This window comes from Arachis ipaensis, chromosome B09, assembly GCF_000816755.2.
Source record: "Arachis ipaensis cultivar K30076 chromosome B09, Araip1.1, whole genome shotgun sequence".
NCBI lineage: Eukaryota > Viridiplantae > Streptophyta > Magnoliopsida > Fabales > Fabaceae > Arachis > Arachis ipaensis.
Window position 1 is genome coordinate 76,021,313 of NC_029793.2, and position 20,547 is coordinate 76,041,859.

Sequence of the window (20,547 nt, forward strand, 5' to 3'; positions counted from 1 at the left end):
TATGTTAAATATATTATATATTAAAAATATATATATTTATATATATATTATATATACCGGGGCGGGTAGGGGCGGGTTCAACCTAAACCCGACCCCGCCCCGCCCCGTCCAAGAACCCGCCCCGTTAAAACCCGCCCCGGTGCGGGGGCGGGTAATTACCCGCCCCGAGCGGGTAGGGGCGGGGTGGGTACCCGTGGGTTCGGGTAGTGTTGCCACCCCTATTTGTTTCTCCTTATCACTAAATCACATTCACGTTCGCACACCCTCACTTTCGCCATCAGATCAGAGAAAAATTTCACCCCCTCACCTTCGCAACTCACCTTCCAATTAATTGTTCAAAACCCTAACCCTAAGTCACCTTCACCACGCACCCTTTCACACACACCCAGATCCAAGAGAATGAGTGAACCAGAGGGAGGAGAGGAGGAAGACAGAGATGAGAGCACGAGCGAGAGAACAGAGAGTGAGAGTGGGTTACCACCGCAACGCCGCTGCAGCCGCCGCCATCGCCGTCGTGGAGGAGCGAGTCCGGAGGAGAGAGAGAGAAAGCCGATTCGCAGACGAGATGGAGAGAAAGGACAAAGACACGACGCGAGAGAGAATGAGGCTGTTCCGCGTGCACTGTCGTCGCTCCTGGGGTCAATTGAAGCCGCCGCCGCTGCTAGGGCTTGCCGTGCTCCTGTCCTCACTTTCGGCTTCTACGATTACTTCCTGTTCGTACTCATAACCTCTCTCTCTCTCTCTCTCCAACTTTCACTTCATTCTCATTTCAATTTCAATTTCGATGTCTCTGCAGGCGTTTCATCGGTGCCGTTTTCGATGGCAAGGTGCGGATGCAATTCTCTCCTTTGAAAAGTTCAGCTGCAATCTACCCAGACCTCTTCTTCAGGTTTCGATTTCTATTTGGATTAGTTTTCTCAATTCAATTTTGATCCATCTGCTAATTAATTGGGTTTATTAATACCAGATCATATATCTTGCCATAATCAGTTCAACATATTATTTCATTGTAAAATTGTGTTTAATAGATCATATATGATTAATGTGAATGAAGAACACTAGGTTGAGTTGAATTGAATTGAATCATAGATAAGAGCATGTTAGCTGGTTTGGAATCACTTCCAGAAGCTTATCAGCAAAGAATGCCGTCCGTGATGGAACAAGTTCAAATCCGTGACAGGTACCTCCTCTTTACTCTATCTGTTAACTAATTCCATGTGTTTTGAGTTGAGCTTCATGTTCGTAAATATTTCTATCATTGAATTCAGCATTTCAAAGTTTGTTCTTTTTCTGAGACTGTGCCAACTGGAGTTAAAATTTGAGTGAAGCAAAAGGAACATATTTGTTCTTTATCTTACCTTCTAATAAAGAATAGAATAGTGTCCTTATGTTTATCAATTTGCCTGTTTTTTTTTTTACATTAACTCCACCTTAAACAATTTTGATACTCACACTTATTCACTTACTTAACATGTCAGGTGCTAATCAATGTCACTGCTGATCAAAACTGCGCGACACTATTGCAGGTCAGATATTGGTAATAGATTCTTCTGTTTTTTATTTATTTGGTCCAATTTATCAAAACCTTGCATGTTTTAATGTCACCCTATTTCGCTATACTCCTCTAGTTTTCTTAGTGCCAACTGCTCTATCTACACATCATGTGTAATTGTAAAATAGATTTGCATAACAATCTTTTTATTCGTCACTATCACTTTTTGGTACAGTAGCAATGGGGGAGAATATGGATCATGGTATGTTGTAATTTGACACTAGTTTCATGTGACTGATAAGGGTGAATGTGAATAAATATTTGTAGGCACATAAATTTACATAAGTACTTAGACTTAAAAAGTGGTGAATAAATATTTATTTGTTGGCAGAATATGTATAGGATTCTTTGACATTGATTCTTTCTATTCTACCATTTTTGAAATGCTTCAAAGTTGGTCGTTGGCATACATTTAATCATCATATAATTTATTTATTATGTCTAATTTGATTTATAAATCATATTTTTTCGTAATTATTCTTTATGGTTTTATCATAAGCTTACTTAATTGGTTTTATTAGGTTGCATCCAAAAAAAGTTCAGGAGAAGTTCCTTTAAGAGAGGATTAAAGTTGGTGGCAAAGCTGGTGCTCTTGGTGATTCTGTCACTGTCTCCCGTGAGAAGAACAAGAGAGGATTAAGGTAGGCAAAGCTTAATTTTTTCCCCCTTAATTTTTTCTTTTTCTAGTTCTTACATGCATTTGAAGTCTTCCATGCTATTTCCTTACTTTGCTTTCCTCTTTCTGTTTTTGTGTTTTTTCCCACTATTTTCCCCCTTCTTGGCATGTTGAGGATTTTGCGAGTTTTTCTTTTTTTTTATTTGAATTTTGAAACTGTTGTTATGAATTGTATAAGTAATTATGTATAATCAGTTTCGTAAAGAAAAGGGGAGGGTTATGCCTACTAAAGTGAGTATCAGAAATTAGATCTGTGTTTTAAGTATGAACTAAAAGCTTTCAATTTGGTGCTAGTTACATCCCTTATCTCTTTATATGGTTTAGTGATTTTAGTAACTCGTAATTTCCATTTTCCACTTCTCCTCCTTCTTCTTCTTCTTCTTCTTAATTCTCTTGTATAACCAACCCAAACCTTGATTATCTTGGTTGCTATAGTCTCATGGGTGATTTTGGAATAGTTTTGTGTTTCTATGATAATTTCCTTGCTTCTTTCTTCCTCTGAATATGATTGTGATTTTCATTTATTTCAGGCCTAAAATATGACTATATAGCCATCAATCTCTTGAAGGGAGAGAAATCTCATCCCGGTTTGTTCTCTTCCTTTTATTTTTCTCAACATCCTCACTATTCAATCCCCAATCTTCTGCTAACAAGAACTATAAATAACAAGTAATGATATGCTCTCTTGGATTCAGTTTTTCAAATTGGAAACTTGAAATAGTTATTTTGTATGGAAAGTCTGTTTCAGGGGTCAAAATTGTAGTCTTCCCTGAATTTCTGGTTCTCTGTAGATATGAATTTTGTAAGAAAAGACTATTTTACATGTGCAGTATGATTGGTGTTTACTCAATATTTTATTTGATCATGTTCAGAATTCCTCAAGCTCAACCCCGTTGGTTTCGTGCCAGTTCTGATGGATGGCGATCTTGTGCTTGCTGACTCCTTAGCCATTATTATGGTCATCCCTCCAACTTCATATCTAAATTTTTTCAGCATTAGGAGCCTTGGAAAAGAAAATTCAACTGGCATAGTGATGAAAGTGATTTTAGATACAGCAATTATTAAGGATACTATTAATGGTGTCAGGATTAAGACTTAGCAGGTACACCTCCTAATTGATACTTTACTTTTTTATCTTCTTTTAATGGTAAAATTTTTTGGAAGGTATTAATTCATTGCATATAGTTGAAAATTGAAAGTTTTAGTTTTTAATTAACATTTTTTACTATTGAAGTCTTAAACTAACAACTTAGTTTGATTAGCAAAACCCTTAGATATATAGAGTGTGAGTTCAAATCCTAGGGTGGAGATTCTTCTTAAACTTGTAAAATAAGTAAGCATATCTCATGGTCTTAAAATAGGTATATGGACAAACAAGTACTAAAATATTCATTGATTTTTGGTGTCGAGTTTGCTATATCTGATTAGAAAAGTAGTTACCATGGAAAATCTCACTTTAGCATCATGTGTGAATGTTCATGTTCTTCACAAACCACACCTAACTTATGAGAATTTGCAGGGAAAGAAGGGGATTTGGCTTAAGTTGCCTATTGAGAAAAGGTAAATTATTAGTACTTATCATAATAACATAATATGATAAGTACTAATTAATATCACCACGTCTTTCCCAGATGCTGACAAATTATTAGGTACTTATCATAATATGTTATTCTACTTCTATGCTTTTAGGGTTCATCAAATTTCTCGGAGAAATTATTATGTTATCTTATTTCTACAGTGGCACAGATTTATTGAGGAGAAATTATTTGATTGGGAATTTTTCAATGATGAAATAGGACATGATTGTGTTGTGCTAGGTGTTTTTATTTTTCCCTTGTGCCATCATTGAATTTTAACGCAGCATTTTTGCCTCATTTTCTGTTATTTTGGAATGTCACATTTTGATTAATTATATGATTCTTCTCATTGGTATTTTAGATACAAGAAGCTGCTGTGCACAGTCGACCTTACAAAGAATTTCTTTTTCGGCTACTAATATCACATTATGTGTAGTCTTCAAAGAAACATGTGTGATAATGAGACAGGCCATGTCCTTTATGAGACCATGTTTATTTGGAATGAATTCTTGACACGAGAAATTAGGAATCACCTCCAGAATACTCTTTGGACAGTTGATTCTGGCGGCTGCAGGTGTAGTTAAAGATTGCAAGTGCATTGCTTTTCCTCTTGTTAAACCAGCATTGGTTGCCTCCGGTACTCATTGGGTTGAACCAGACACCATGGCAGCAAAAGATGGTAATCTCATTACTGCCGCCACTTATGAAGGGCACCCTGAATTTATTCAGCACTTTATGAAGGCACTAGGAGGCAACATAAGTGGCTCCAACAAAAAAATCCTTTCTTTGTGGGGTACGTTCAAGTGATTTTCAGGCACACAACTGATAGGGACTTAGTACTCAGGGCAATAAGGTCTTTGTTTATTCTCTTTTCTTTTATTTATTTTAATTTTAGATTTAATTTGTAATCCTCTTTATATTCATTGTTACATGGAAAGTTGTAGTTTAGACATGTTTCATTTTTTTACTCTACTGTTGAATGATTGTTCAATTGGATAGTTGGATCCATTATTTTATGTACTAATATATTGTAACATTACATTACTTGTGAATCTTTAGTTTGCTTTGTTTTGCTAGAATATTTTTTAGTTTAGTATAATTGTGTATTTATTTTTATTTTATAATATTTAATTCATTTAATTAAAAATATATAATTATATATATAATCATATTATTAAATATTATGTTATACAAAAAATTATTAGAATATTATATATACATATAGAAAATTAAAAAAAAAACAATGAGGGATTAAAAAACGTAGCCTATTCTGGCAAAAATAGAAGCTGAAAAGCGTAGCCTTTGGTCCTGGACAGCATCACTTGAAAAGCGCACCCTATTCCCAAACACCAAAAGCGTAGCGCTTGGTGCAGAAAAGTATAGCCTTTGAGAATAGGCAACGGCCGGATAGGAATCACCCCAAAAAGCGTCGCCGTAGCCAAGAAAGCATAGCCGTAGCCTAATGTATCATTTTTTTTTTACTTTTGGCTACACGTTTCAAGTGTACCTGAATGGGTATTTTTCTTGTAGTGATGGTTTGGGTTTGAGGGTTTATGGTTTAGGGTTTAGGGTTTATAGTTTGGAGTTTAGGGTTTAGTGTTTGTGTTTTAGGGTTTTGGATTTTGGGATTAGGCTTTAGGGTTTGGGGTTTAGGGTTTAGGCTTTTAGGTTTAGGGTTTATGGTTTAGTGTTTAGTGTTTAGTGTTTGGGCTTTAGGTTTGTGGTTTAGTGTTTAGTGTTTAGGGTTTAGGGTTTAGGCTTTAGGGTGTAGGGTTTAGGATTTAGGGTTTATGGCTTGGGTTTGAGGGTTTATAGTTTAGGGTTTAGGCTTTAGGGTTTGTGGTTTAAGGTTTAGGTTTTAGGATTTTGGGTTTAGGATTTATGGTTTGGGGTTGATGGTTTATGGTTTAGGGTCTAGACTTTAGGGTTTAGGTTTTAGAGTTTAGGATTTAGGGTTTAGGGTTTAGGGTTTAGGGTTTAGTGTTTGGGCTTTTAGGTTTGTGGTTTAAGATTTAGGGTTTAGGGTTGAGTATTTAGGGTTTAGGGTTTATGATTTATGGTTTAGGGTTTATGGTTAAGGGTTTAGGGTGTATGGTTTAGGGTTTATTGTTTGGGGTTGAGGGTTTATGGCTTAGGGTTTAGACTTTAGAGATTTAGGGTTTAGGGTGTAAGATTTAGGGTTTTGGGTTTTGGTTTGGGGTTGAGGGTTTATGGTTTAAGGTTTAGGATTTATAGTTTATGGTTTAGGCGTGTTTGTGGATTAGGGTTTGCGGTTTAGGGTTTTGGGTTTAAGGTTTTATGGTTTAGGGTTGAGGGTTTATGGTTTAGGGTTTAAGCTTTAATTAGGGTTTGTGGTTTAGGGTTTAGGGTGTAGGGTTTAGGGTTTATGGTTTGGAGTTGAGGGTTAATGGTTTAGTGTCTCGGCTTTAGGTTTTGTGGTTTAGGGTGTAGGGTTTAGGGTTTAGTGTTTAGGGTTTATGCTTTAGGGTTTGTGGTTTAAGGTTTAGAGTGTAGGGTTCAGGGTTTATGATTTATGGTTGGTGGTTTATGGTTTAGGGATTAGGCTTTAGGGTTTGTGGTTTAGGGTTTAGGGTGTAGTGTTTACGGTTTATGGGCTATGGTTTGGGTTAGAGGGTTTATGGTTTAGGCTTTAGTGTTTATAATTTAGTATTTATGCTTTAGTGTTTGTGGTTTAGGGTTTAGGCTTTAAAGTTTAGGGTTTAGGCTTTACGGTTTGTGGTTTAGGATTTAGGGTTTAGCTTTTTGGGTTTATGGTTTAGGATATAGTGTTTGGGCTTTAGGGTTTGTGGGTTAGGGTTTATGGGTTGTGATTTAGGGTTTAGGCTTTAGAGTTTATGGTTCATGGTTTAGTGTTTAGGATTTAGGATTTAGGGTTTAGGGTTTGTGGTTTAGGCCTTATGATTTATGGTTTAGGGATTGGGGTTAGTGGTTTAGGGTTTAGAATTCAGGGTTTAGGGTTTAGGGTTTATGGTTTAGGTTTTAGTGTTGAAGGTTATGGTTTAGGGTTTGTGGTTTATGGTTTAGGGTGTAGGGTTTAGTGTTTAGGGTTTATGCTTTGTGGTTGAGGGTTATAGTTTAGGGTTTAGACTTTAGAATTTGTGGTTTAGGGTGTAGGGTTTATAGTTTAGGGTTTATGCTTTGGGGTTGAGGATTTAGGGTTTATGGTTTAGGGTTTATAGTTTAGGGTTTATGCTTTAGGGATTGTGGTTAAGGGTTTAAGGTGTAGGGTTTAGGGTTTAGAGTTTGTGGTTTAGGGTTTATGGTTTGAGGTTGATGGATTATTGTTTAGGGTTTAGGGTTTAGGGCTTGTGGTTTAGGGTTTATGGTGTAGGATTTAGGGTTTAGTGTTTATGGTTTGGGTTTGACGGTGTATGATTTATGGTTTATAGTTTAGGGTTTAGACTTTATGGTTCGTTGTTTATGGTTTAGGGTGTATGGTTTAGGGTTTAGGGTTAATGGTTTGGGGTTGAGGGTTTATGGGTTAGGGTTTAGGCTTTTAGGGTTTTTGGTTTTGTGTTTAGGGTGTAGGGTTTAGGGTTTATGGTTTGGGGTTGACTGTTTATGGTTTAGGATTTAGGCTTTAGGGTGTGTGGTTTACAGATTATGGTGTAGGGTTTAGGATTTAGGGTGCTTGGGTTTGAGGGTTTATGGTTTAGGGTTTAGGGTTTATAGTTTAGAGTTTAGGCTTTGGTGTTTGTGGTTTAGGCTTTAGGGTTTAGGTTTATGGTTTATGGTTTAGGGTTTAGGGTTTAGTGTTTGGGCTTTAGGGTTTGTGATTTAGGGTTTAGGATTTATGCTTTAGGGTTTGGGGTTTAGGATTTATGCTTTAGGGTTTAGGCTATAGGGTTTGTGATTTATGGTTTACGGTTTAGGGTTTAGGGTTTGTGGTTTGGGGTTGAGGGTTTATGGTTTAGGCTTTAGGCTTTAGGGTTTGTGGTTTAGGATTTAGGTAGTAGGGTTTATGGATTATAGTTTGGGGTTGAGGGTTTATGGTTTAAGATTTTGGGTTTATAGTTTAGGGTTTATGCGTGTTTGTGGTTTAGGGTTTAGGGTTTAGGTTTGTGGTTTAGGGTTTAGTGTTTATGGTTTATGGTTTGGGGTTGAAGGTTTTTGGTTTAGGGATTAAGCGTTAGGGTTTGTGGTTTAGTGTTGAGTTAAGAAATTAACTAAATTAATTAGTGATGACAAACATTATTTTTGGGCAAAATAAATAATCAGTGTTGAGTGTTAATAATTATATGTTACTAATTATTTATTATATGTTGCAGGCCAAAACTTAGTTCAGCATCCCAAATTGGTATGAAGATAATACAGCAAGGATGGTGGGCTGAAAGTAAAATTAAGAGCCCAAGGAAAAGCAAAGAAAGAAGCCAAAGGAACCAACGGGCCATGCAAATAAAACCGGATCCGACCCCATGTCCATCAATTCAAGTGGATCACACCAAGCTTGTCATACAAGATTGAAGCCTTTATTTCCTTTCACTTACTTTTACCAAAGCAACGTTCTTTTTCCTCTGACCATGTCAAATCACAGAAGCAAGAGAAAGTGCTTAGCTCCTAAGCTATTCAAAGAAGAGGAAAGAAAGAGAAGGTTAAGCAAAGAAAAGAAAGGTCTAATCAACCATATCAGGAAAAGATCAAAAAGCTCAAGGTAATCCATTTCCTTTTACATGCAACACACTTTCTTCTCTTCATATTCAACCCTCTGTATCTCCGTTTTGAGCTATATGGAAAAGAGGATTTCTGTTCCTCTCTACTGTAAATCCACGATCTCAAACATGTCTTGGGGACCAAGGTCGTTTTCAAAGGCTCAAATCAAGTTGACCATGGGAATATTTCTATGGTTGCTGCTTTATGGCTTTTGGTCAAGATGAAGAAGTCAGAAACAGAGTTTCTACTCTGGGGATTAAGGAGAAAAAGTGAATCTGTGGGTTGGTGAAGCTCAAGGCTCAAGGTGTTGACCTTGGAAAAGGAACCCAGCAACATGCAAGGAGATAAATGAAGCTTGTTGCTCATTCAGAAACCAAGGAGAGAAAACCAGAGTGTGAGAAAAGTGTTCTATAAAGAAGTTCCTATACTTGGATAATGCTTTCTTTCAAAGAAGCATTCGGCCAATACTGAAGAACTGTATCTGAGGTTTGTGAATCTGGTTTTGCACATAGCAAAGAGGCTGCTGATGAAGTCAATCTCCTTCATGTTTTACAAATTGTAATGTACTTTTCTATGTTTATCTTTCTGTAATTTCTTGTGAGAAAAGGCATTGTGAGAAAGCTCAAGTAAAAGCCATGAGTGGAAAAAGGCTGAGTGAAACACTTGAGAGAAAAGCCTAGAGTTATTTTCAGATTTCTTTAGGTATATTTATGTCTTGTATCTTGTACCTGTAAGGTATCCCTTTCTTAGTTGGGTTAGCACTAAGAGTGAATAGTTAGGTATTAGCATAGCCAATGTCAAGTTAGGTTAGAACTTGAGTGTAAAAGGATTGGGTCAATCCTGTGAAATTGGTGTATGTAATACTGTTGACTATAGTGAAATTCTTCCATAGTATTGGAGGAGACTAGACGTAGGTTGCATAGAACAAGGCAACCTAACCAGGATATATGCTGGTGTTAGCTTTTCTCTTCTCTGCTGTGTTTTGTTTTCTGATATTCATGAGACAAAAACAAATTGTCTCATAAATTTTTGCTGCTGAGTACAAACAGAATCAGAATTGAAAGTTTGTTTTAAAAGGATAATAATAGCAACCTAAAAGGAAGGCATAGATTCGAACCCCCTTCTCTAAGCCTACCACAACCTTCATTTAGGTTGAAGGATTTTAGGGCTTAGGATTCTTGGTTTGGTGTTGAGGGTTTATGGTTTAGGGTCTAGGCTTTAGGGTTTATTGTTTAGGGTATAGGGTTTAGGGTATAGGGTTTAGGGTTTATGGTTTAGAGTTTAAAGTTTATAGTTTAGGGTTTATGCTTTAGGGTCAGTGGTTTAGGGTTTAGGGTGTAGGGTTTAGGGTTTATGATTTGGTTTTGAAGGTTTATGGTTTAGGGTTGAGGGTTTATGGTTTGTGGTTTGTGGTTTATGGTTTTGGGTTTATAGTTTGGGGTTGAGGGTTTATAGTTTATGGTTTAGGCTTTATGGTTTGTGGTTTAGGGTTTAGGATGTAGGGTTTAGGGTTTATAGTTTGGGGTTGAGGGTTTATGGTTTAAAGTTTAGTGTTTATAGTTTAGGGTTTAGGCGTGTTTGTGGTTTAGAGTTTAGGGTTTATGGTTTATGGTTTGGTGATGAGGGTTTATAGTTTAGGGTTTAAGCTTTAGGGTTTGTGGTTTAGGGTTTAGGGTTTAGAGTTTATGGTTTGGTGTTGAGGATTTATGGTTTAGGTTCTAGGCTTTAGGGTTTGTGGTTTAGGGTGTAGGGTTTAGTGTTTAGGGTTTATAGTTTGGGGGTTAGGGATTATGGTTTTGGGTTTAGGGCTTTTAGTTTAGGATTTATGCTTTAGGGTTGGTGGTTTAGGGTTTAGGATGTAGGATTTAGGGTTTAGGATTTTTGATTTGGTGTTAAGGGTTTATGGTTTAGGGTTTAGGGTTTAGAGTTTGTGGTTTAGGGTTTAGTGTGTAGGGGTTAGGGTTTAGGGTTTATGTTTGGGGTTTAGATTTTATAGTTTAGGGTTTAGGGTTTATGGTTTAGAGTTTATATTTTAGGGTTTAGGGTTTAGGTTTTATGCTCTAGGGTTTCAGGTTTAGGGTTTATGGTTTAGGGTTTATGATTTGGGGTTAAGGGTTTATCGTATAGGGCTTAGGCTTTAGGGTTTGTGGTGTACGCTGTAGGGTTTAGGGTTTAGGATTTATTGTTTGGAGTTGTGGGTTTATGGTTTAGGGTTTAGGGTTTTTTGTTTAGGGTTTATGCTTTAGGGCTTGTGGTTTATGGTTTAGGGTTTAGGATTTATGATTTGGGATTGAGGGTTTATGGTTTAGGTTTTAGACTTTAGGATTTGTGGTGTAGGGTGTTAGGGTTTAGGGTTTAGGATTTATGGTTTGGGGTTTAGGTTTATGGTTTAGGGTTTACTGTTTAGGGTTTATGCTTTAGGTTGTGGTTTAGGGTTTAAGGTGTATGGTTTAGGGTTTACGGTTTGGGGTTGAGGGTTTATGGTTTATGGTTTAGGGTTTATTGTTTAGGATTTAGGGTTTATGGTTTGTGGTTTATGGTTTAGGGTGTAGGGTTTAAGATTTAGGGATTATGGTTGGGGTTGAGGGTTTATGGTTTATGGTTTAGGCTTTAGGGTTTGTGGTTTAGAGTGTAGGGTTTAGGGTTTATGGTTTGGGTTTGAGGGTTTATGGTTTAGGGTTTAGGGTTTATAGTTTAGAGTTTATGGTTTAATGTTTATGGTTTAGGGTTTTAGGTTTAGGGATTAGGCTTTAGGGTTTGGAGTTTAAGGTTTAGGGTTTAGACTTTTGGGTTTAGGGTTTAGTGTTTAGTGTTTAGTGTTTGGGCTTTAGGTTTGTGGGTTAATGTTTAGTGTTTAGGGTTTATAGTTTTGGCTTTAGAGTTTAGGCTTTAGGGTTTATGGTTTAGGGTTTAGGGTTTAGGATATAGCGTTTAGGGTTTAGGGTTTATGGTTTGGGTTTGAAAGTTTATGATTTAGGGTTTGTGGTTTAAGGTTTAGGTTTTAGGGTTTAGGGTTTAGGGTTTATGGTTTGGGGTTGATAGTTTATGGTTTACAGTCTAGACTTTAAGGTTTGTGGTTTATGATTTATGGTTCGGGGTTTAGGGTTTATGGTTTAGGGTTCAGGGTTTATAGTTTAGGGTTTATGCTTTAGGGCTTGTGGTTTAGGGTTTAGGGTGTAGGGTTTATAGTTTAGGGTTTTTGATTTGGGGTTGAGGGTTTATGGTTTATGGTTTAGGGTTTAGGGTTTAGGGTTTAGGGCTTAGGGTTTATGGATTGGGGTTGAGGGTTTATTGTTTCAGATTTAAGGTTTATGGTTTAATTTTTAGGGTTAGCTTTTAGGCTTTAAGGTTTGGGTTTAGGGTTTAGGGTGTCGGGTTTAGGGTTTAGGGTTTATGGTTTGGGGTTGAGGGTTGATGGTTTAGGGTTTAGGTTTTAGGGTTTATAGTTTACGGTTTATGGTTTAATGTTTATGGTTTAGAGTTTATGGTTTATAGTTTAGGGTTTATGCTATAGGGGATGCGGTTAATTATTTAGGGTGTAGGGTTTAGGGTTTATGATTTGGTGTTGAGGGTTTAAGATTTAGGGTATAGGCTTTAGGGTTTGTGGTTTAGGGTTTAGTGTGTATGGTTCAGGGTTTAGGGTTTATGGTTTATGGCTTGGGGTTGAAGGTTTATGGATTACGGTTTAGTGTTTATAGTTTAGGTTTAGGCTCTAGTGTTTGTGCTTTAGGATTTAGGCTTTAGGGATTATCGTATAGGCTTTAGGGTTTGGGGTTTAGGGTTTAGGTTTAGGATTTAGGGTTTGGGGTTTAGGATTTAGGGTTTAGGGTTTATAGTTTAGGGTTTATGCTTTTGGGTTTGTGGTTTAGGGTTTAGTTTGTAGGGTTTAAGGTTTAGGATTTATGATTTGTTGTTGAGGGTTTATGGTTTAGGGTTTAGTCTTGAGGGTTTGTGGTTTAGGGTTTAGGGTTTAGGGTTTAGGCTTTAGCATTTGTGGTGTAGGGTGTAGGGTGTAGGGTTTAGGTTTGTGGTTTAGGGTGTATGGTTTAGGGTTTAGGATTTAGGGTTTGTAGTTTAGGGTTTATAATTTAGGGTTTATCCTTTAGGGTTTGTAGTTTAGGGTTTAGGGTTTAAGATTTGTTCTTTAGGATTTAGGGTTTATGGTATAGGGTTTAGGGTTAAGGTTTTAGGGTTTTGGGTTTAGGGAGTACGGTTTAGGGTTTATCGTTTGGGTTTGAGGGTTTATGGTTAAGGATTTAGGCTTAAGGGTTTGTGGTTTAGGTTTTACGGTGTAGGGTTTAAGGTTTAGAGTTTACGGTTTGGGTTTGAGGGTTTATGTTTAGGGTTTATTGTTTATAGTTTAGGGTCTAGGCTTTTGTGTTTGTGGTTTAAGGTTTAGGCCTTATAGTTTATGCTTTAGGGTTCGTGGTTTATGGTTTAGGATACAGGCTTTTGGGTTTATGGTTTAGGGTTTAGGGTTTAGTGTGTAGTGTTTAGTGTTTGGGCTTTATGGTTTGTGGTTTATGGTTTAGTGTTTAGGGTTTAGGCTTTAGGCTTTAGGCTTTAGGGTTTGTGGTTTAGGATTTAGGATGTAGGGTTTAGGATTTAGGGTTAAGGGTTTAGGGTCTATAGTTTATGGTTTAGGGTTTAGGGTTTATGGTTTGGTGTTGAGGGTTTATGGATTAGGGTAGTGTTTATAGTTTAGGGTTCAGACTTAAGTGTTTGTGGTTTAGGGTTTAGGGTTTATTATTTTGGCTTTTGGGGTTGTGTTTTAAGGTTTAGGGTTTAGGGTTGAGGATTTAGGGTTTAGGGGTTAGATTTTATGGTTTAGGTTTATGGTTTAGGGTTTATGATTTAAGGTTTAGGGTTTAGGGTTTATGTTTTAGGGTTTAGGGTTTATGGTTTAGTGTTTAGGCTTTAGGGTTTGTGGTTTATGGTTTGGGGTATAGGGTTTATGGTTTGGGGTTAAGGGTTTAAGGTTTAGGGTTTATGGTCTATGGTTTAGGGTTTAGTGTTTATAGTTTAGGGTTTAGGCTTAGGGTTTGTGTTTTATGGTTTAGGGTGTAGAGTTTAGGGTTTGGGATTTATAGTTTGGTGTTAAGGGTTTATGGTTTAGGGTTTAGGCTTTAGCATTTGTGGTTTAAGGTTTAGGGTTTAGGGTTTATGGTTTAGGGTTTATGGTTTATGGTTTAGGCGCATTTATGGATTAGGGATAATGATTTATTGTTGAGGGTTTATGGTTTAGGCTTTAGGCTTTAGGCTTTATGGTTTTTGGTTTAAGGTTTAGGGTGTATGGTTTATGGTTTAGGGTTTATAGTTTGGGATTTAGGGTTTAGGATTTAGGGTTTAGGGTTTATGGTTTGGGGTTGAAGGTTTATGGTTTAGAGTTTAGGCTTTTGTGTTTGTGGTTTAGGGTTTAGGCTTTAGGGTTTAGGCTTTAGGGTTTGGCCTTTAAGGTTTAGGGTTTAGGCTTTTGGATTTATGGTTTAGGGTTTAGTGTTTAGTGTTTGGGCTTTAGGGTTTGTTGTTTAGGGTTTAGGGTTCAGTGTTAGGGTTTAGGGTCTAGTGTTTAGGCTTTAAGCTTTAGACTTTAGGGTTTGTGGTTTAGGTTTTAGGGTGTATCATTTAGGGTTTATGGTTTATGATTTATTGTTGAGGGTTTTTGGTTTAGGGTTTAGGGTGTAGGGTTTAGGGTGTAGGGTTTAGGGTGTAGGGTTTAGCATTTTCGGTTTGGGGTTGAGGGTTTACGGTTTAAGTTTTGGCTTTATGGTTTGGGGTTTAGTGTTTAGGGTTTAGGGTTTAGGGTTTAGGGTTTAGGTTTATGGTTTGGGTTTGAGGGTTTATGGTTTTGTGTTTAGGATTTAGGATTTGGGGTGTAGGGTGTAGGGTTTAGGGTTTAGGATTTATGGTTTGTGATTGTGTGTTTATGGTTTAGGGTTTAGGGTTTATAGTTTAGTGTTTATGCTTTAGGGTTTGTGGTTTCGGGTTTAGGGTCTAGGGTTTAGGGTTTATGGTTTATAATTTGGCGGTTGATGGTTTATGGGTTACGGTTTAGGCTTTTGGGTTTGTGGTTTAGGGTTTATGGTGTATGGTTTAGGGTTTAGGGTTTGTGGTTTGGTAATGTTTATGATTTAGGGTTTAGGCTTTAGGGTTTGTGGTTTAGGGTTTAGGGTTTATTGTTTGGGGTTGAGGGTTTATGGTTTACTTTAGGCTTTAGGGTTTGTGGTTCAGTCTTTAGGTTGTAGGGTTTATGGTTAAGGTTTTATAGTTTGGGTTTAGGGTTCTGGGTTTAGTGTTTAGGGTTTAGGGCTTGTGGTTTAGGGTTTAGGTGTGTTTGTGGTTTAGGGTTTAGGCTTTATGGTTTGTGGTTTAGGGTTTAGGGTTTAGGGTTTATGGTTTGGGGTTGAGGGTTTAGGGGTTATTGTTTAGGGTTTAGGGTTTATGGATTGGGGTTGAAGGTTTATGGTTTAGAGTTTAGGCTTTTGTGTTTGTGGTTTAGGGTTTAGGCTTTAGGGTGTAGGCTTTAGGGTTTGGCCTTTAAGGTTTAGGGTTTAGGCTTTTGGATTTATGGTTTAGGGTTTAGTGTTTAGTGTTTGGGCTTTAGGGTTTGTTGTTTAGGGTTTAGGGTTCAGTGTTAGGGTTTAGGGTCTAGTGTTTAGGCTTTAAGCTTTAGGCTTTAGGGTTTGTGGTTTAGGTTTTAGGGTGTATCATTTAGGGTTTAGGGTTTATGATTTATTGTTGAGGGTTTTTGGTTTAGGGTTTAGGGTGTAGGGTTTAGGGTTTAGGGTGTAGGGTTTAGCATTTTCGGTTTGGGGTTGAGGGTTTACGGTTCAAGTGTTAGGCTTTATGGTTTGGGGTTTAGTGTTTAGGGTTTAGTGTTTAGGGTTTAGGGTTTAGGTTTATGGTTTAGGGTTTGAGGGTTTATGGTTTGGTGTTTAGGATTTAGGATTTGGGGTGTAGGGTGTAGGGTTTAGGGTTTTGGATTTATGGTTTGTGATTGTGTGTTTATGGTTTAGGGTTTAGGGTTTATAGTTTAGTGTTTATGCTTTAGGGTTTGTGGTTTCGGGTTTAGGGTCTAGGGTTTAGGGTTTATGGTTTATAATTTGGCGGTTGATGGTTTATGGGTTACGATTTAGGCTTTAGGGTTTGTGGTTTAGGGTTTATGGTGTATGGTTTAGGTTTTAGGGTTTGTAGTTTGTGGTTTAGGGTTTATAGGGTTTGGCCTTTAAGGTTTAGGGTTTAGGCTTTTGGATTTATGGTTTAGGGTTTAGTGTTTAGTGTTTGGGCTTTAGGGTTTGTTGTTTAGGGTTTAGGGTTCAGTGTTAGGGTTTAGGGTCTAGTGTTTAGGCTTTAAGCTTTAGACTTTAGGGTTTGTGGTTTAGGTTTTAGGGTGTATCATTTAGGGTTTAGGGTTTATGATTTATTGTTGAGGGTTTTTGGTTTAGGGTTTAGGGTGTAGGGTTTAGGGTGTAGGGTTTAGGGTGTAGGGTTTAGCATTTTCGGTTTGGGGTTGAGGGTTTACGGTTTAAGTTTTGGCTTTATGGTTTGGGGTTTAGTGTTTAGGGTTTAGGGTTTAGGGTTTAGAGTTTAGGTTTATGGTTTGGGTTTGAGGGTTTATGGTTTTGTGTTTAGGATTTAGGATTTGGGGTGTAGGGTGTAGGGTTTAGGGTTTAGGATTTATGGTTTGTGATTGTGTGTTTATGGTTTAGGGTTTAGGGTTTATAGTTTAGTGTTTATGCTTTAGGGTTTGTGGTTTCGGGTTTAGGGTCTAGGGTTTAGGGTTTATGGTTTATAATTTGGCGGTTGATGGTTTATGGGTTACGGTTTAGGCTTTAGGGTTTGTGGTTTAGGGTTTATGGTGTATGGTTTAGGGTTTAGGGTTTGTGGTTTGGGGTTTAGGGTTTATGGATTAGGGTTTAGTGTTTATAGTTTAGGGTTTAGGCTTTAGTGTTTGTGGTTTCGCCTTTATGCTTTAGGGTTTATGGTTTAGGCTTTAGTGTTTGGGGTTTAGGGTTTATGGTTTAGGTTTAAGGTTTAGGGTTTAGGGTTTATTGTTTGGGCTTTTGGGTTTGTGGTTTAAGGTTTAGGATTTAGGGTTGAGGATTTAGGGTTTAGGGTTTAGGATTTAGGGTTTAGGGTTTATGGTTTATGGTTTATGGTTTAGGGTTGGGGGTTTATGGTTTAGGGTTTAGTCTTTAGGGTTTATAGTTTATGTTTTTGTGTATATGGTTTAGGGTTTAGGGTTTATGGTTTGGGGTTGAGTGTTTATGGTTTAGGGTTTAGTCTTTATAGTTTAGGGTTTACGAATTAGGATTTATGGTTTATGGTTGAGGCTTTATGGTTTGGGGTTGAGGGTTTATCGATTAGGGTTTAGTGCTTATAGTTTATGGTTTAGGCTTTAGTGTTTGTGGTTTAGGCTTTAGGCTTTAGGGTTTATGGTTTAGGGTTGAGGGTTTATGGTTTAGGGTTTAGGCTTTAGGGTTTGTGGTTTATGGTGTATGGTTTAGGGTTTATGGTTTGGGTTTGAGGGTTTATGGTTTAGGATTTAGGCATTAGGGTGTGTGGTTTAGGGTTTACGATGTAGGGTTTTGTGTTTAGGGTTTATGGTGTATGGTTTAGGTTTAAGGATTAGGGTTTAGGGTTGAGGGTTTATAGTTTAGGGGTTATGCTTTAGGGTTGTGATTGTGTGTTTATGGCTTAGGGTTTAGGGTTGAGGGTTTATAGTTTAGGGGTTATGCTTTAGGGTTGTGATTGTGTGTTTATGGCTTAGGGTTTAGGGTTGAGGGTTTATAGTTTAGGGGTTATGCTTTAGGGTTGTGATTGTGTGTTTATGGCTTAGGGTTTAGGGTTGAGGGTTTATAGTTTAGGGGTTATGCTTTAGGGTTGTGATTGTGTGTTTATGGCTTAGGGTTTAGGGTTGAGGGTTTATAGTTTAGGGGTTATGCTTTAGGGTTGTGATTGTGTGTTTATGGCTTAGGGTTTAGGGTTGAGGGTTTATAGTTTAGGGGTTATGCTTTAGGGTTGTGATTGTGTGTTTATGGCTTAGGGTTTAGGGTTGAGGGTTTATAGTTTAGGGGTTATGCTTTAGGGTTGTGATTGTGTGTTTATGGCTTAGGGTTTAGGGTTGAGGGTTTATAGTTTAGGGGTTATGCTTTAGGGTTGTGATTGTGTGTTTATGGCTTAGGGTTTAGGGTTGAGGGTTTATAGTTTAGGGGTTATGCTTTAGGGTTGTGATTGTGTGTTTATGGCTTAGGGTTTAGGGTTGAGGGTTTATAGTTTAGGGGTTATGCTTTAGGGTTGTGATTGTGTGTTTATGGCTTAGGGTTTAGGGTTGAGGGTTTATAGTTTAGGGGTTATGCTTTAGGGTTGTGATTGTGTGTTTATGGCTTAGGGTTTAGGGTTGAGGGTTTATAGTTTAGGGGTTATGCTTTAGGGTTGTGATTGTGTGTTTATGGCTTAGGGTTTAGGGTTGAGGGTTTATAGTTTAGGGGTTATGCTTTAGGGTTGTGATTGTGTGTTTATGGCTTAGGGTTTAGGGTTGAGGGTTTATAGTTTAGGGGTTATGCTTTAGGGTTGTGATTGTGTGTTTATGGCTTAGGGTTTAGGGTTGAGGGTTTATAGTTTAGGGGTTATGCTTTAGGGTTGTGATTGTGTGTTTATGGCTTAGGGTTTAGGGTTGAGGGTTTATAGTTTAGGGGTTATGCTTTAGGGTTGTGATTGTGTGTTTATGGCTTAGGGTTTAGGGTTGAGGGTTTATAGTTTAGGGGTTATGCTTTAGGGTTGTGATTGTGTGTTTATGGCTTAGGGTTTAGGGTTGAGGGTTTATAGTTTAGGGGTTATGCTTTAGGGTTGTGATTGTGTGTTTATGGCTTAGGGTTTAGGGTTGAGGGTTTATAGTTTAGGGGTTATGCTTTAGGGTTGTGATTGTGTGTTTATGGCTTAGGGTTTAGGGTTGAGGGTTTATAGTTTAGGGGTTATGCTTTAGGGTTGTGATTGTGTGTTTATGGCTTAGGGTTTAGGGTTGAGGGTTTATAGTTTAGGGGTTATGCTTTAGGGTTGTGATTGTGTGTTTATGGCTTAGGGTTTAGGGTTGAGGGTTTATAGTTTAGGGGTTATGCTTTAGGGTTGTGATTGTGTGTTTATGGCTTAGGGTTTAGGGTTGAGGGTTTATAGTTTAGGGGTTATGCTTTAGGGTTGTGATTGTGTGTTTATGGCTTAGGGTTTAGGGTTGAGGGTTTATAGTTTAGGGGTTATGCTTTAGGGTTGTGATTGTGTGTTTATGGCTTAGGGTTTAGGGTTGAGGGTTTATAGTTTAGGGGTTATGCTTTAGGGTTGTGATTGTGTGTTTATGGCTTAGGGTTTAGGGTTGAGGGTTTATAGTTTAGGGGTTATGCTTTAGGGTTGTGATTGTGTGTTTATGGCTTAGGGTTTAGGGTTGAGGGTTTATAGTTTAGGGGTTATGCTTTAGGGTTGTGATTGTGTGTTTATGGCTTAGGGTTTAGGGTTGAGGGTTTATAGTTTAGGGGTTATGCTTTAGGGTTGTGATTGTGTGTTTATGGCTTAGGGTTTAGGGTTGAGGGTTTATAGTTTAGGGGTTATGCTTTAGGGTTGTGATTGTGTGTTTATGGCTTAGGGTTTAGGGTTGAGGGTTTATAGTTTAGGGGTTATGCTTTAGGGTTGTGATTGTGTGTTTATGGCTTAGGGTTTAGGGTTGAGGGTTTATAGTTTAGGGGTTATGCTTTAGGGTTGTGATTGTGTGTTTATGGCTTAGGGTTTAGGGTTGAGGGTTTATAGTTTAGGGGTTATGCTTTAGGGTTGTGATTGTGTGTTTATGGCTTAGGGTTTAGGGTTGAGGGTTTATAGTTTAGGGGTTATGCTTTAGGGTTGTGATTGTGTGTTTATGGCTTAGGGTTTAGGGTTGAGGGTTTATAGTTTAGGGGTTATGCTTTAGGGTTGTGATTGTGTGTTTATGGCTTAGGGTTTAGGGTTGAGGGTTTATAGTTTAGGGGTTATGCTTTAGGGTTGTGATTGTGTGTTTATGGCTTAGGGTTTAGGGTTGAGGGTTTATAGTTTAGGGGTTATGCTTTAGGGTTGTGATTGTGTGTTTATGGCTTAGGGTTTAGGGTTGAGGGTTTATAGTTTAGGGGTTATGCTTTAGGGTTGTGATTGTGTGTTTATGGCTTAGGGTTTAGGGTTGAGGGTTTATAGTTTAGGGGTTATGCTTTAGGGTTGTGATTGTGTGTTTATGGCTTAGGGTTTAGGGTTGAGGGTTTATAGTTTAGGGGTTATGCTTTAGGGTTGTGATTGTGTGTTTATGGCTTAGGGTTTAGGGTTGAGGGTTTATAGTTTAGGGGTTATGCTTTAGGGTTGTGATTGTGTGTTTATGGCTTAGGGTTTAGGGTTGAGGGTTTATAGTTTAGGGGTTATGCTTTAGGGTTGTGATTGTGTGTTTATGGCTTAGGGTTTAGGGTTGAGGGTTTATAGTTTAGGGGTTATGCTTTAGGGTTGTGATTGTGTGTTTATGGCTTAGGGTTTAGGGTTGAGGGTTTATAGTTTAGGGGTTATGCTTTAGGGTTGTGATTGTGTGTTTATGGCTTAGGGTTTAGGGTTGAGGGTTTATAGTTTAGGGGTTATGCTTTAGGGTTGTGATTGTGTGTTTATGGCTTAGGGTTTAGGGTTGAGGGTTTATAGTTTAGGGGTTATGCTTTAGGGTTGTGATTGTGTGTTTATGGCTTAGGGTTTAGGGTTGAGGGTTTATAGTTTAGGGGTTATGCTTTAGGGTTGTGATTGTGTGTTTATGGCTTAGGGTTTAGGGTTGAGGGTTTATAGTTTAGGGGTTATGCTTTAGGGTTGTGATTGTGTGTTTATGGCTTAGGGTTTAGGGTTGAGGGTTTATAGTTTAGGGGTTATGCTTTAGGGTTGTGATTGTGTGTTTATGGCTTAGGGTTTAGGGTTGAGGGTTTATAGTTTAGGGGTTATGCTTTAGGGTTGTGATTGTGTGTTTATGGCTTAGGGTTTAGGGTTGAGGGTTTATAGTTTAGGGGTTATGCTTTAGGGTTGTGATTGTGTGT

The 20,547-nt window shown here is 37.9% G+C and overlaps 1 protein-coding gene across 1 annotated transcript; it reads left to right on the forward strand.

The window, feature by feature from the left end:
- On the forward strand, nucleotides 368-1,062 carry LOC110266867. Its single transcript, XM_021111914.1, has 3 exons — nucleotides 368-713; nucleotides 797-889; nucleotides 1,029-1,062. Exons 1-3 carry the CDS (start codon nucleotides 400-402, stop codon nucleotides 1,060-1,062), a joined length of 441 nt encoding a protein of 146 aa, XP_020967573.1. The 5' UTR covers nucleotides 368-399.

Bases quoted from the DNA above. Each gene is read 5' to 3' on its own strand.
- LOC110266867 (XM_021111914.1), top strand. From the start codon at position 400: ATGAGTGAACCAGAGGGAGGAGAGGAGGAAGACAGAGATGAGAGCACG. The intron at 714-796 runs GTTCGTACTCAT...ATGTCTCTGCAG, and splicing joins GGCTTCTACGATTACTTCCT to GCGTTTCATCGGTGCCGTTT. The intron at 890-1,028 runs GTTTCGATTTCT...TGTGTTTAATAG, and splicing joins TACCCAGACCTCTTCTTCAG to ATCATATATGATTAATGTGA.